Source organism: Trachinotus anak, unplaced genomic scaffold (assembly GCF_046630095.1).
Source record: "Trachinotus anak isolate AG129_WGS33_773 ecotype Australia unplaced genomic scaffold, CSIRO_AGI_Tana_v1 ptg000011l, whole genome shotgun sequence".
Taxonomy (NCBI): Eukaryota; Metazoa; Chordata; class Actinopteri; order Carangiformes; family Carangidae; genus Trachinotus; species Trachinotus anak.
Genome location: NW_027273862.1, coordinates 13,493,072 through 13,506,936, shown reverse-complemented (window position 1 = coordinate 13,506,936; position 13,865 = coordinate 13,493,072). Strand labels below are relative to the sequence as shown.

The 13,865-nt window shown below is 38.9% G+C and overlaps 1 protein-coding gene across 1 annotated transcript; it reads right to left on the bottom strand.

The window, feature by feature from the left end:
- Positions 1 to 1,598: 1,598 nt before the first annotated feature.
- On the bottom strand, positions 1,599 to 7,719 carry eif3m (eukaryotic translation initiation factor 3, subunit M). The gene is made up of 11 exons (XM_071489459.1): positions 7,562 to 7,719; positions 6,745 to 6,877; positions 6,249 to 6,387; positions 5,801 to 5,924; positions 5,545 to 5,639; positions 5,194 to 5,277; positions 5,001 to 5,100; positions 4,274 to 4,355; positions 3,210 to 3,353; positions 2,736 to 2,796; positions 1,599 to 1,823 (listed from the first exon to the last, which is right to left on the bottom strand). Exons 1-11 carry the CDS (start codon positions 7,601 to 7,603, stop codon positions 1,700 to 1,702), a joined length of 1,128 nt encoding a protein of 375 aa, XP_071345560.1. The 5' UTR covers positions 7,604 to 7,719; the 3' UTR covers positions 1,599 to 1,699.
- Positions 7,720 to 13,865: the final 6,146 nt, after the last annotated feature.

The window sequence follows — 13,865 nt, the reverse complement described above, 5'->3', positions numbered from 1 at the left end:
AGTATTACACAAAGTAAAATATTCCATTACAAGTAAAAGTCTTAAATTCGGCTGTTGGTGAGGGTTTGCAAGCCAAAAAGGTTTGGAACCACTGGTTAAATCTTGAACAATGCATTTCCCAAACGTTGTATCAACTCATTTGCTTTTCATCACTGAACAATGCAGAAAAAACCTCTATCTAACTATGATAAGAAGGGGTCATGACATTTGCACCAGATAAACCAACCTCAGCACACAGTATTTACATCTGGGACATCTCACATGATTGGTCACTCACAAAACAGTTACTTAAAGCCAGTGAGACAAATTAGAGACAAGAAGAGAGGGGGGCTCACTGTCCAGAATAAGAGAAGTAGCTGAAAAGCAATTGCTTGCAGAGAAAAGGAGCATATGCTGAGAGATGAAAACAAAGATATAAAGCTTCAAACATTCTGTTAAGCCTTGGTCACATTAGTTTCTATCTGCTCTGCGCTCTACCTTGCGGGTGGCTATGATGAGGTTATGCTCCTGAGAATGTGTTTTGTGATTTACACCCTCTGATAAGAGCTGGAGATGCTGCTCCCTAAGGACAACTGGACAGAAGTGAGCGGTGAGCCTCAGCAGACCTCTAGTACGATAGGAAAGAGAACACACACAGCAATACATGTATACCACTACTGCCCTTTTAATCTGAGTAAAAATATTTTAGTAGCAGGGCTGCAGTGTTCAGATGACTAAGTTATCCAGTACAGAATAAGGAGTGGCATAACACTAAAAAAAAGTAAACAGGTTGAGTTGTACCTTCTTTAGTTACAAAAACAAATGGATGCACTGTGGATTTGGGTGGGGATTCAAAGAGTGCAATGTCAGTAGCCTGCACTTTGTCAGTTTGTGCTGATTTCATCACAGCCCCAGAGGGAGAGAACTCCAACAGACCCCTTTTACACCTAATGCCTTGGCCATATATCACTGGAGTTCACATCCTAATGCTCTGGACCGATGCCTGAGAACAGATTTCTCTGCGGGATAAATGGCACGATTACTTCACATTAACAGACAAGGCAAACTAAAAACTGGAATTTTGAAGTTCTTGTTTTTCCACTTTCCCGACACATCAAGAGTGAGCAAGTCATGCTGACCACAGCTGAACAGAATCTATAGCCTGGTGGACAGTTCAGTTTGTAGTGGCAGTGAATCATCTTCCACCACAAGCTTTATGTGTTGATGTTTCAGTAATACAGCTCTGACCTCAGCAGATGGGGTCATCTTAAGTTCACATTGCTATTGTCACCCCTCATGTGTTCGCAGACAAGTGACCCTCTTGTTGTGGGTTATTTCTCACAGCTCATCTAATACCAGCATGCTGTCTTTTAACTAGAAGCAGATGTTGAGAGCTGTTCTAGAATGAGCCCACATTTAAGTCACTGTATGGCATTCAGAAAAGATGATAAGTTAACTGGTGCTGCAGTTGTCTGAAAAGACTGATTATACAGTGTATGAATTATCAATTAATATGTCAGTAAAGCTTTTGGCTGTTTCTCAAAATTTCTAATAATTCATCAAACTCAACTTGCTGTGTTAATTCAACAAGAAAAAAAAAAAAAAAAAACAACCACGAAGGCTCTTGACTGTTCTTTTATTGAATGAATATAAAAACTGATCATTTCAGTCTGGGAATCTGGAAGGGTCGGGCAGTCTAGACAGTTGGGTTAAGGTGGAATTAAGCAGAAGGTGATAGAGCTTGCAGACTGGTCTTGACGGCTGCTAGATTGGCCTTCCAGGAGCTGAGGCTGTCGGACAGCTGCTGCCACTGCTGCTTGCCAAAGGTGCGGTGTGTGCTGTGGCTGATGGGAGTGGAAACGGGAAAGCAAGAACGTTAAACTGACAAAATAAATGCGGGCCAAGGTCATGTCCTGCATCCTTGGAGAAATAAAAGACCTTATAATAAATGTAACTGAAAAAAGACATGATATTGGCCTATACTCTGTATTAAGACCTACAATCATGAATATCACAGCCATATGGAGGCACAACCACATGATTTAAAAACAACAAAGTATTTCCTTGAGCAGTAATAACTTTGCTATGCAGAAAAAACATTTTTCTGTAGATTATGACCAAATAAGCTCAAAGCATCCTTGACCACGACCTGAGAGACAAGACTGCATCTGCCAGATTCAGGAATACAAACTACTCCACACACTAATTAATGAGTAAATTATTGCATTCTAATATTAGCCTCAACAATTACTGGAACAAGTACTCCCCAATCCAGGAACAATCTTGAAAGTAAATGAAAAAGATAAACAGAGGACCTCACATAATAGGAAAAAGAGAAAAAGCCTCTTGAATGTAAACCTGCATATGTATTTACATCTACAGACTTTCAGCTATTTTAGTTTATTTTCACTTTTAAAAATACAACTGAAAGGCTAATTTAGAGTTACAAAAGTCCTAAATTTAAATTTAACAAATTAATCAGTCACAAACACTGTGAAATGATAGTGTTGTAAGAGGAAATGTATTCAGGATGATGATACTTAACACAAATAACACGTTGCACTGTTATCAACAGTGCAGGTGTGGTGGTGGTGACACTTTTGGTATCAGGATGTGCTTTTTGATAATTCAGGTAAAGTACTTTAAAACTGAAATGGTACCAGTTCTATAAATGCTATCACCTGTAACATAGCCCTTTACTTAATTAAAATGTAACACAGTAAAGGCGAGTATGATGATTTAATGGAGCTACTTACCTCACAACAACTTTTCGCTGTGTCTGGTCGATTTTACAGTACACCATCTTGGTCCGAACAGCTAAAAAGCAAAAGCAGACAGGAGGGGAATTAAGAGAGAGCAAAAGCTCTGACACAAAGCACTAAAAGCTCCACTGAAACATGAGCGCTTTAAATGGAGTGCACATGGAGAATGAAATTGGAGACAAAGCTAATCCCAGTCACAAAACACTAAAAGTGCTTTTATGCCATTTTTTCACTGCAGCTTGTAAAGTCCTACTCATGTCCTATCATCACCACAGAATTTTTTTTTGTTTTTTTAATGAAGGGAGACATAATTTTTTTGGTAGAGGATGAGAGCAAATGAATGACAGAAAAGTCAGGCCACTGTTCAATCACTGTTCTTTCTCTTTAACTGTTTGCTGTTGTCAGAAACTAACACCCTGTTTAATAAGGGTAGACAGCAAAGACTTATTTGAGGTGAAGTGCTTTTACCGTCAATGACAAAAGCCTCAACATCATCGGCTCCAATCTGCAGCTCCTGTTGCATGGTGTCAAAGGAGATCTCCTTGAATTCCACCGCCATGCCCATGAATGTCAGCAGGCGCATCTTGGCCATGTTTTGCTCGTGAGAGAGGCCTGGAGAGCATCACGCAGGGATCATTAAACACAAAACAGTCACAGTCGATTACTCCTGACTCTGGGAGTTTCCCTGTGATAATTGTTTCTACATTTAGGAGCAAGCAGTAAGGGAATCTACTCATTAACACAAACATCAATCCACACTGTCTGTTTTGAGAATCCATCCTACACATGCTTTTAATTACACCTAAGCCTTTAGTAGTGAGAAAGAGACACACTGCTGACATACACACATTCCTGTGCTGTGTCAACAGAGCACCTTACATTGGCTCAACGTACAAATTATCTGAAAAGAAAACACCATAAAATACTGACTCAAATGCAAATTATACAATGTTAGTTCTTATATGAAAAAATGGTTCAGGTGGTCTTTATATATACTTTTGTATTGCATGGACAGAATGACTAGCCCGGGAATCAAATTTGCCATTATATTTAAATTCCAAGACAATTTTTCCTCTTGAATCACACAATCAGCAGTATGTTTCAGAAGTATAAATCATAATAAGGCTTTTTTTCACAGTAGCAAAAGTGAGAAAAGATTTAAACTCCTGAAACACTAGTCCTTAAAGACAAAGAAAACAATCTTAACTGCTTTAGGGATAGAACTCTCTTAAAGTGGCAGCATCATATCACAAAACATGTTGCTTAGAGAGCATATTAAATTATAATACACTTAGAATATACAAATACTGATTTCTAAATATGTTAAGGAGCAGTGATACATTCTATCACTAACCAAATGCATGTGCAATGGGGGTTTAGGGTAATCGAATTATTGTAGCACATGTACATTTTTTCTGATTTATTTAACAGTTTACTGTACTTTTAAACATAGTATGTGTATCTTCTTTTGGACGCCACGCTATGCATGTGTAGAATTGATGCACTTAATATCTGAAGTTATTGCTACTTACCAAGAGAATCAATGAAGTCTTTGTTACTCTGGTAAAATTTTACATATGCTGCTAGTTTTGCGCTCACGAAGATGGTTAATAGCTGAAAAGGCAGAGGGAGAAGAGTGAAAAGTGTCATTATAAGAATGTATAATCACAGTCAGGTCTTTGTTTTCATACAGGCTGACTGTAATCGTGTCGACAAAAGGAATGCACGTCACACTGGCTTTCTGCTTACTGGTTTGTCTAGATGAACATTGTGCTGAGCTATTAATTCCTTTGGAAACACCATTCACCTTTCAAATCTTAATGAAACTGTGCACACACCTGAATCAAAAATATCTTTTCATAATCTCGACCAGTTCAGCTGGTAATGCACAAACATTCCTGCTGCCCGCCATCAAAAACTATTAGTTAGTCATCAATTTGGTACTGGGCTGTGCTTGACTTAGCTGTCACGGACACTACATTTCAAAAGCACATCTAAAACTCAGTTGGAAGGCTTTTATTGACAGAAATGTTTGACAGGGTTGTCACAATGACTGATGGGAAATATGTTCATATGTTCATTCAGATGCAATGTTTTCGATGTGCTGTCTGGTCTATGGAAAACATTTATACAGTCCAAAACTGATGGGACTCTATTACTATGGCTGATGTGTCTGGCATAAACCTGAAACAACAGAATACCAGTAATCTCTTTTATATACTTGACATGATAAAGCATTGCACGTCCTTCAGCACTCACGTCATGGATGAGTTCTCCCTCCAGAAAGCGAACGGGTTTCAGGGTGAGCAGGTGGTCGAACAGGTAAGTGTTGGGGTCTTTAAGAGCACGGACGATACATCTAAATATAAAACACAAGGGTGGATGTAAGTATGAGTAATGTACCATATATTGATGCTTGATGACAAATGTTAAACAAGTTCTTCAAATTTACCTGTGGGCATCAACCCGTGCTTGTGAAGCATTGTCTTCTGTGTAACTTCCCAGCAGCTCAACCATCACTTTTGCTGCAGCCTCACTATGAAATGAGGAAGTACAATGTTGAAAACTTTTTTTACTTAGATAATTTAATTGAAGAATAACACACAAACTCACAAATAATCTAAGGCTTATATCTGCACTTCTAAAATTGTATAAGGACAAAATTTGGGTATAATTTTACTGGGACCCTTTACTCTTTCAGTTATCACAGTTCTCAGAGCTTCAGAGTTCCACATAGAAATATGTATATGAGCAACACTAAAAATTATTCATGCAGAGGTTCATGAATCCTACATGTATTTACCTTTTTTTGCAGTCCACCAATGCTTCATACACCAGCCTCAACAGTGTGTGCTTCTTCTCTGTGTTCAGGTTCCAGTCAACAATCCATTTGCGCACCTGATCAGGGGCACAGACAGGTATCAAAAATCAGCTGCAAACAAATGCAGCAAATTGATAGACAACCCTTTTTCCTCATTTCACTGTCTTTGCAACCAAAGAGAGACACGGTGAACCTGACAGTATTCATGGTCAGTCACTTCAGTTGGTTATGGACATACCTGATCAAGGTCAGTGGGGATGAAGGAGATGGCATTACAAGTTGCCGCCACTTTGATAAGGCTACAGAAGACCGTATACCTCACTGGAGTGTTCTCATCCATCCCATGGAACAGGTTGCTGAGTCTGTGACAGCACAGCATTAAAGAGATAGACATACGTTTGCACAAAGATTTTATTCATTTGTTTTTTTTTTTAACAGTTACATGTTTGCCATTTGTTTTGAATGGAAGATAAATGCTTTGCTGCTTTTTGAAGTTCCTACTGGCATGTACATAATGTTAAACTGCCACTACATTAACAATCCTAACATTGTATTAACCTAATTAATTTCCATATGGAAGATATACTTTTTCCCCCCCAAAAAAATCACAGAAACAATGGTGAATAGTGGTGATGCTGTGAAAGGTTTACAAGGGGTTAAGGTTTAATAAAAATCAAGGGACTCACAGCTGCATCCGGAGGGAGGGTCTCTCTCCTTCACGGAACTTCACCAGTTTCTCACAAAGACTTTCAATGAGAGCCTCCTGCTTCTCTGTCTCCAGGATCAAAAGCAGTGACACGATGCTGTTCATCACGCTCTCTACATCTGAAGAGAGATTCAGAGAGAGGGCCGTTAATAGTGATAGACTGTTTTGGTTATCGAGCTGCATTCAACTTTATTAGGCTTTATTCATGGTACATTCGACACGTGACCGCTACTGTAATTAATGATATCACTAATAATTGCATTTCACTGAGGTGCACCAGTTCCAGGGTCCTGGTATTGTGCATGCTGGATCATTGGAATAGTGTACACTAAATACAACTGAATCATAATGAATGTTACTAACACCTATTCTTTTCTTGGCACAACAAGTTACAAATAGCTCCTTTGTCTACTGCCTGTTAACGTCCAATACATGACTGTGGGTAAGAAACAGAGGTGTTCTTCATCATCACCTACCTTTATCATCGTCCTTGAGACAGACATCACATGCCTCAATGATCTGAGCCAGATCTACATGAAGTCCACCTTCAGAGTTCTCTTCTGAGATATCAGCTCCTTTGGACTTGATGTAGGCTCTCAGCTCTGAAGCCTGTGGACAGTAAAATAATAAGTATTAGTAGATTTTAAAAAAACAAACAAACAAAAAAAAACAAATAACCTATCATAGCACAAAGAGTACCATGATACATATATACTGTGCAACATGAAGATATAACAGCAGCCAATCGTTTAGCACTGTGTGGCTCTTACTTTGAAATACTGTCAACGCTTTCTGTTTAAATCACAAGTATATTTACTGCAGTCAGCTATAGGGGAAAACATTTTTATATTTGTCTGTTGGACAAAGGTTTCAGCTGTAACTAACTAGTAAGCAGGATGCTCTGGGTATGTTGTAATTGTTTCGTCTTTGTTTATTTAGATGCCTAGCTACGCTGTTAGCGCTTTTGGCTATCCTGATATTACAATTTTACATTTGTGACAGCGTTAGCCATAAATACGCTGAGCTGAAAGTCGCTTATAGCTACAACTCACAACAAGTTTTCACACGCACACTCTCAATTAAGTTTAATTATATATAATAACTCATGATGTGCTTCCACACATTACACAATCAGCATGTAGCTAACAATCAGCATGTACCTGTCAGCAGCCAAGAACGGTTAGCATTTTAGCTAGCTAGCATGCTAAGTTATCCGATCGGACGGCTTCCATTTATCGATTCATCCGCAGGCGAAACAATGTAAAATAAGTGTTTAAAAGACAGGAGTCGTACCTGGTCTTCTTCCGTAATGTCGATAAATGCTGGGACGCTCATTTTTGGTGATTTTGTGAGCCTAGATGATGAAATCCACGCTCCCACCAATGCTGAGACCTGAGCGGAAAAGAAAAGAGAGCAGTGCCGGTGAAACTCTTGCTGTTCCGGGTCAAGTTATTAAAGCCACAGTAACCTAAACTAAAAACTACCAAAGAGATATTGCTGGAGTCCCTCTCCCTTATTTGTTACTTAATTAATCTATGAGTAATTAAAAAAACCATTAGGCCTACTCATTATAACTTATTATTATTATTATTACTATAACGCTATTATGGGCATGAATTATATAAGTTCTTTGAATATCACTGTCAGTGCTGCTCAGCTTCAGCTTGTGCAACCTCTTCCTTTGCAGGTCAGAGAACCTCCTAAATATCTTTAAGTCACCCAGACTTCCAGCAGTAATCTTTCATTCCTTCTCATCCAGATATCAATCGCCTCTCTGGGAGATTAACCCTGGATGTCTTGGATGAGAGTTAGGGCCTACAGAGGTGAACCTGATCCTCAGGAGGGGTTATCTGATTGAACTTCAGCCCATCTGGGCAGACCACCAGAGCAGGCCTGGCCCACAGCTTTCCAAACCGGAAACACTGTCAGTGTCACAGGGCAGCACTCTTTCATCATACACCCGCTGACCTATGGGTCCACATGTTGGCCCTCTGTACCAAGTGGTATCCTGTGTAATGTTACCATGGAAGGTCACTCTGTGATTGAGGTGAGTGAGGTGAAAAGGGTAAGTGGACCTGGAGTTCACCCTAAAACTATGGAGTCAGGTTACTAACATTTTGGGGTGTTGAACAGGCTGGAGATACTGTGGAGTGTTTTCCATTTCAAAGCTGCACTGTAGTTCACAGTTCATCTGTCAACAAACTATGGAAACACACAGCATGTCATATCATAATACCTTGAAAGTCTGCTTGTCACATATTTCTCTTAGAAGTTACAGTTAGGGAACTGAACTTTGTTGCATTCAGCAGGATAAATATATTAAAATAGTTTGCTGAGGGGAACTTGCTGGTGGAGTCTTTCACCATAGCGGTTGTATGATGCGTCATTCTGTTGGGAAGACAAGTGCCTGGTACCAAATTCCACCCTCGTATGCTGTCATGGCAAAGAATTTATAGCTGCTTCCCCACAAGTGTGCTTGTGTAACTCCAAGGCTTTCATTATCTGATTAACAGCTGTTGTCAAGTGCCTGGTGTATTTCAAGTGCAGAATAAGAGTTTTGGAGGCTTTGAAGCTCCAGGTGCATATGAGACATTGTTTTTGTCTTCTTTAAAAGGTCTTTAAAATGCCAGAGTGTGTTATGATGCTTAATAGCCTTTATAATATTTATGGCAGAATATCCTGAAAACAGCATGGATGTTGCACTAAAGAAAACCCTCTAACTCCAAGGAGACTGTACCAGGTACATGTATTAAACAATTATTTAGTCTGTTTTATATCATTCTAAATCTAACCTTCATGCGATTTATACATAAACTGGCAGCAGACAGTGCTCATGTAACTTGCACTGATGTCTGATGTGTGATTGGGTGTCTTATGTTGGCGTGTGTGCGCACTATGAAGCGGAAGAGAGCATTGGTCATTCTGTTCTTGTCAGATCATCTACTTCTTGAAGTCACAAATTCCTATGAGGTTCATCATCATTATCAAATCATTACAGATATTGCCAAAGATAATTCATATCGGCTTACCTTTGCAAGAGAACATAATGTTTATGTTAAATCCCAGTTTTCTTTTTTTCTTTGCCTTGTTGCCACCAACCCACATCTCAGTCCACAGAGGATTGAACATTTTTTATTATGCCTATATACCATAACTTCAGTGGAGGCATTTATTTATTTATTTATATTATTTTTCATAAATGAATGAAAATTGGTCAAGCTGCAGTCTCATTTCAAAACAGAATTGAAAGGAAAAAAAAAGACAGTGAAACAAACTGAAAAACAAGCTGTTTTATTCTGTTATTTTTAGTGAAATGTTAATATACAAGGTTTTACCTTATGTTTACAGGGATATACACTTAGCTGCCAGTTAATTAGGGCACACCTTGCTAAGACTAATGCAGTCTAATACAGGATGACAATAAGCCCTAACTTCATGAAGGTTTTTATGTTCAGTTATTGTTGAAACTGTTTAAGAGAAGTGTGTGGTCATGATCATAGTCAGGGTCAGAGGGTGTAGTTTGTGGTGTGATTCCCCGATATTGCATTATATTGAAAAGTGTTTATTGTATTTTGCACATCCCATTTATACCAATGAGGGTAGGTTGAATAACTGAAATACTTGTGTACTATATGAAACAATATAGCCCAACAGGACCACAAACTACATATTCCAAAATCACCAAACAGTTACAGCTCTTGTATTAGGCTGCATTAGTTTTAGCTCAATGCTCCTAATAAATTGGCAGCTGAGTGTTTGTTGTGTAGGTGAATTTGTGTGTGCCTGGTGATGTTCCTACATCAATGTTTATCTACCTCTATGTATCTCCTACCTCTATATTATGAAAATATATATGAAAATAATATTTGCTTATGTTTATGTGTAGGTCTGAAATATTTATATTTTCAACATGTCTAAAATGACATGTCCTTGTTTGTTTGATTGGAAATAGCACACACTGTTCCTAAATTGCTGGCAAATTGCCTGCTTAGCCTTCTCAAAGATAAATGACTGTGTGTTTAGAGTAAGTTGAATCCAGGTGTCTGCTTTTTCCCTGTCAGCCAGCCAAGCAGTAAGTAGCCATGTAAACCAGTCTCATGGTCATCATCCAACATGGCTGCCTAGCTTCTACCCACTAATTGTCTGGTTCCCACAGTTCTGCCTGCCTTCACAATCTCTGAAAAATCCCCTTGCTCAGGCTCATCCGTCAGCCAGTGACCTTGTCAGGCTGCATCGCATGAGTAACTTCCCTACTTCCCTAGGTGGAGCGAATGGCTTGTTAATTACTTATGAACTGACACACCCTCCCCACACACAGACACATACACATACACACAAATACAAGAAACAAATAAACAAACGCAGCCAAAGTCTGAAACAGAGGTGAGTCAAGAGTCCACTGTGGCAAAAGGCATGCAAAATCCCATGGGTCCCTTCTGAAAGACTGTTATTGTCCACAGCTACAGAGATGTGTTATAACCCTTTTACATACTCCTTAGTTTTTCAGTTAATCTGAATATTTCAGTGTATATGACTGTCATCCAGGTATTGAAACTATTAAAAATAAGTTCTGCAGCAAAGGTTGCTTATTGCCTGTACTTAACTATCCCTATATTTAGATTTTCAGCTGGTGAGCCAATAAACACTTATTTATACAAGCTAGTACATGTTAAGAACAGTGCTTACTCACACATTTATAGTTAATAGTGAATAGTTGAACTGATTAGTCAAGCGACATAAAAATAATAAATTAACTGATGACAAAGTAATCCTTTCAAGCGAATTGCTTTACATTCCCTTGTTCCAGATTCCCAATTTCAAGGATTTGCTGCTTTTACTTGTCATATGTGATAGTGAATTGAAGACATCTTCTGTTGGTTGGACAAAACAAGGCATTTGATGGCATAAGCCTGGGCTTTTTACTACATTCTGACATTTTATAGGCTATTTAATGAATTGATCAGGCAAATAATAGAATAGTAATAAAACCAGAGCTAAATGGGCAGTGAATACTGCTCTTAGGATTTGTCATGAGTTCAAATGTATGAGGTGCTGCTTCACGAATGTTTGTTAAGTGGTTAGTCACAACAACTTCATTAGCTCAAGATATGTTGTGGCTGTGTATCTGTCAGTGTGTTTTGATGTTTTTCTATCCTGCACTGGCCACAAGTTAATTCATGCAGCTTTAATAACACCAAAGCTTATTCCATGTGCATTAAGAAAGGGTGTGTCTTACTGAATGCCTGCGGTCTAATGTGGTCTAATAGTTGCGTCATCCCTGTGATCACTTATCTCCTCAACAACAAGACGATCACGCAGCACAGCTACAGTTTGATATACCTCAAGCCTTGTAAAAAGAATTTGCCATTCCTTTTGTTCATTCAATTAGCTTTTATTGTTCTTTTATATACCTCCAAGACATTACTCGGCTGATAAGTAAAAGCCATCTGCAGCGAAAACTCACACATGACCAGAGAGAGGAGGTTAGTTTGTGAAATACCACTGTCATCTTGCCATATCACTTAATGACCAGCTTCATATCACACCAAAGACTACAGCAATCAATCAAAGTGAGTTTGCATTTGTGGTGTTGAGCTATTTGAGGTCGTTAATCCCCCTATGTGGAATGTGTATGCTCTGTTTCAAACTAATGGCAGCAGGAAAAAAAAAAAGAAGTTACAGTCTTCCAGGAATTCTGATGTTCCTGTCTGGATCGATTGAGTCACTGCGGAAGGACTCGAGCTTCTTAATGATGGAGTGGTCTCTTGTCATCAGAGTGTTTATATTATACACTTGCAGGCTAGAAGGAGCAATAAAATTTTAAAAGGAATGGTCAGACAAAGAATCAGATTTATTTCCACTGGGGATATGTTGCACAATATTTGCTTTGAAGCTATAGATGGCACATCTCAGAAATACTAATTAGAGGCATGTTTAAATGTGTGACCCTTTAACTTAGAGATACCATTTGGGCCATATTATCAGTGATGATAAATAAAACACTAAAGATGGAAAAAAAAGAGACAATTTTTAATTTTTTTCATCAGGTGGGATTGCTGAAAATATATATTTCACACTCACATTTTTTAACATTAAGATGAATGGACGGAACATTCAAGATTTCCAGTTTTTCACACCTTCTTATGCATTTTTCAACCCCTTCTATACATTCATAATTTCAGCTAGAAACTCCATTCAAAAGTTAGGATGTTCAGAAACTTTTATAGATTATTAGCTGCAATTAATGGAAGTTCCATTCATACTTTTTACACAGTGACAGTTCAAGTTTGATGATTGTTTTTGGACTTTTACATGAGAGTGAGTCACATCACAGAGTGGGGAGAAGCTGTTCAAATGGTCTGCATAAAAATTTGTTTAACTCATCCTCCCGGCTACAAATTTGACCGTACACATTTTTGTCAGAACGTAGGCAAATTTGTTTTCTTTCACTCAATGTGACTACCAAAGCATAGTGACTTACAGAATTTGAACTATAAGTCTCTGAGTGACAGGAGCATCCAACAGTCCCTTTGGCTCCAATGTTAACTAACCCCAGAAAATACAGAGGAAAACAGAGATCAGTATTTTTAAAATTGCTGCACCCAATTATTCCCACATTTTTGACACCACAGACAAATACTTTTTCATTTAATTGACTGACAAGCCAGAGATTTAGAGGTGTGTCTCACCATAATCCCCGTTTTAACCAGGTATAACTAAGCAGTTACCATTACTATAGAAACCATTAACTACAGCTACAGATGAGCTGATTAGACTTGCACACGAGAATAAGCACAGAGATAAACAGATGCAGAGACACACCAAGACACACTCATAAGCATACAAGCTACCTGGTACCAGGATGCCAACAGTTCAGGGCACCAGTCATCCATCAGTCATTGTAGTTTAGCTCCAGCTGTTCCTGAAACAATCCTGTGAGGGAAGTTACTAAGACAGAAACTTTCAAACCCAGTCTTATTCAGCCTCTTTCTACACATTCTTACTTTCCCTTGAAATCTTCATTCAAACTTTACACAAGTGTAAGAATTTCTACACATGAATTCAATCTTTCATTTTATTAAATCTCAGTTCAAGTTTCATGTAGATTTCAGGCAATTCATTAATCAATGCAGTTTGAAGTGTTCTGTCAATCCATCACCATTTTTGTCCACTCAAATGTTTAAGACTGTTGAAATGACAAAACTTTATGTTCACTTGACACGAACACTCATCCCTCATCATTTTTGATAAGTTAAATTTACAAAGTCGATACTGCCTGGGCACAAACAGGAGATTAGGTGGGCCAGTACCTGGGTCTGGGATGGTGTGCTGCACCTCTCGGACCTCAGTCTTATTTTCCCAAATGCATCTGAGGCAGGTGAAGGCAGGCCAGAGAATCAGAGACTGAGGCAGGGGGCAGGCAGGCTGGAGAGGTGAGGTATTGCTGGAGACTTAGGAACCAGAGAGCGATGTTAAGCATGGAAGGAAGGGAAGGAGATGGTGGAGACTGGAGATGGCGGGAGGTGAACAGCGTGGTGGAGATGGTTAGCAGGCAGCAGCTTGAGGGAAAAAGAATAAAGGTCTGGCACTGGAGTCA

Coding starts and splice junctions, on each gene's coding strand:
- eif3m (XM_071489459.1), bottom strand. CDS start 7,603: ATGAGCGTCCCAGCATTTATCGACATTACGGAAGAAGACCAG. Junction 5,925..6,248: donor CCCTCCCTCCGGATGCAGCT/GTGAGTCCCTTG, acceptor GTGCTGTCACAG/ACTCAGCAACCTGTTCCATG. Junction 2,797..3,209: donor TGAGGCTTTTGTCATTGACG/GTAAAAGCACTT, acceptor TTTGCTTTTTAG/CTGTTCGGACCAAGATGGTG.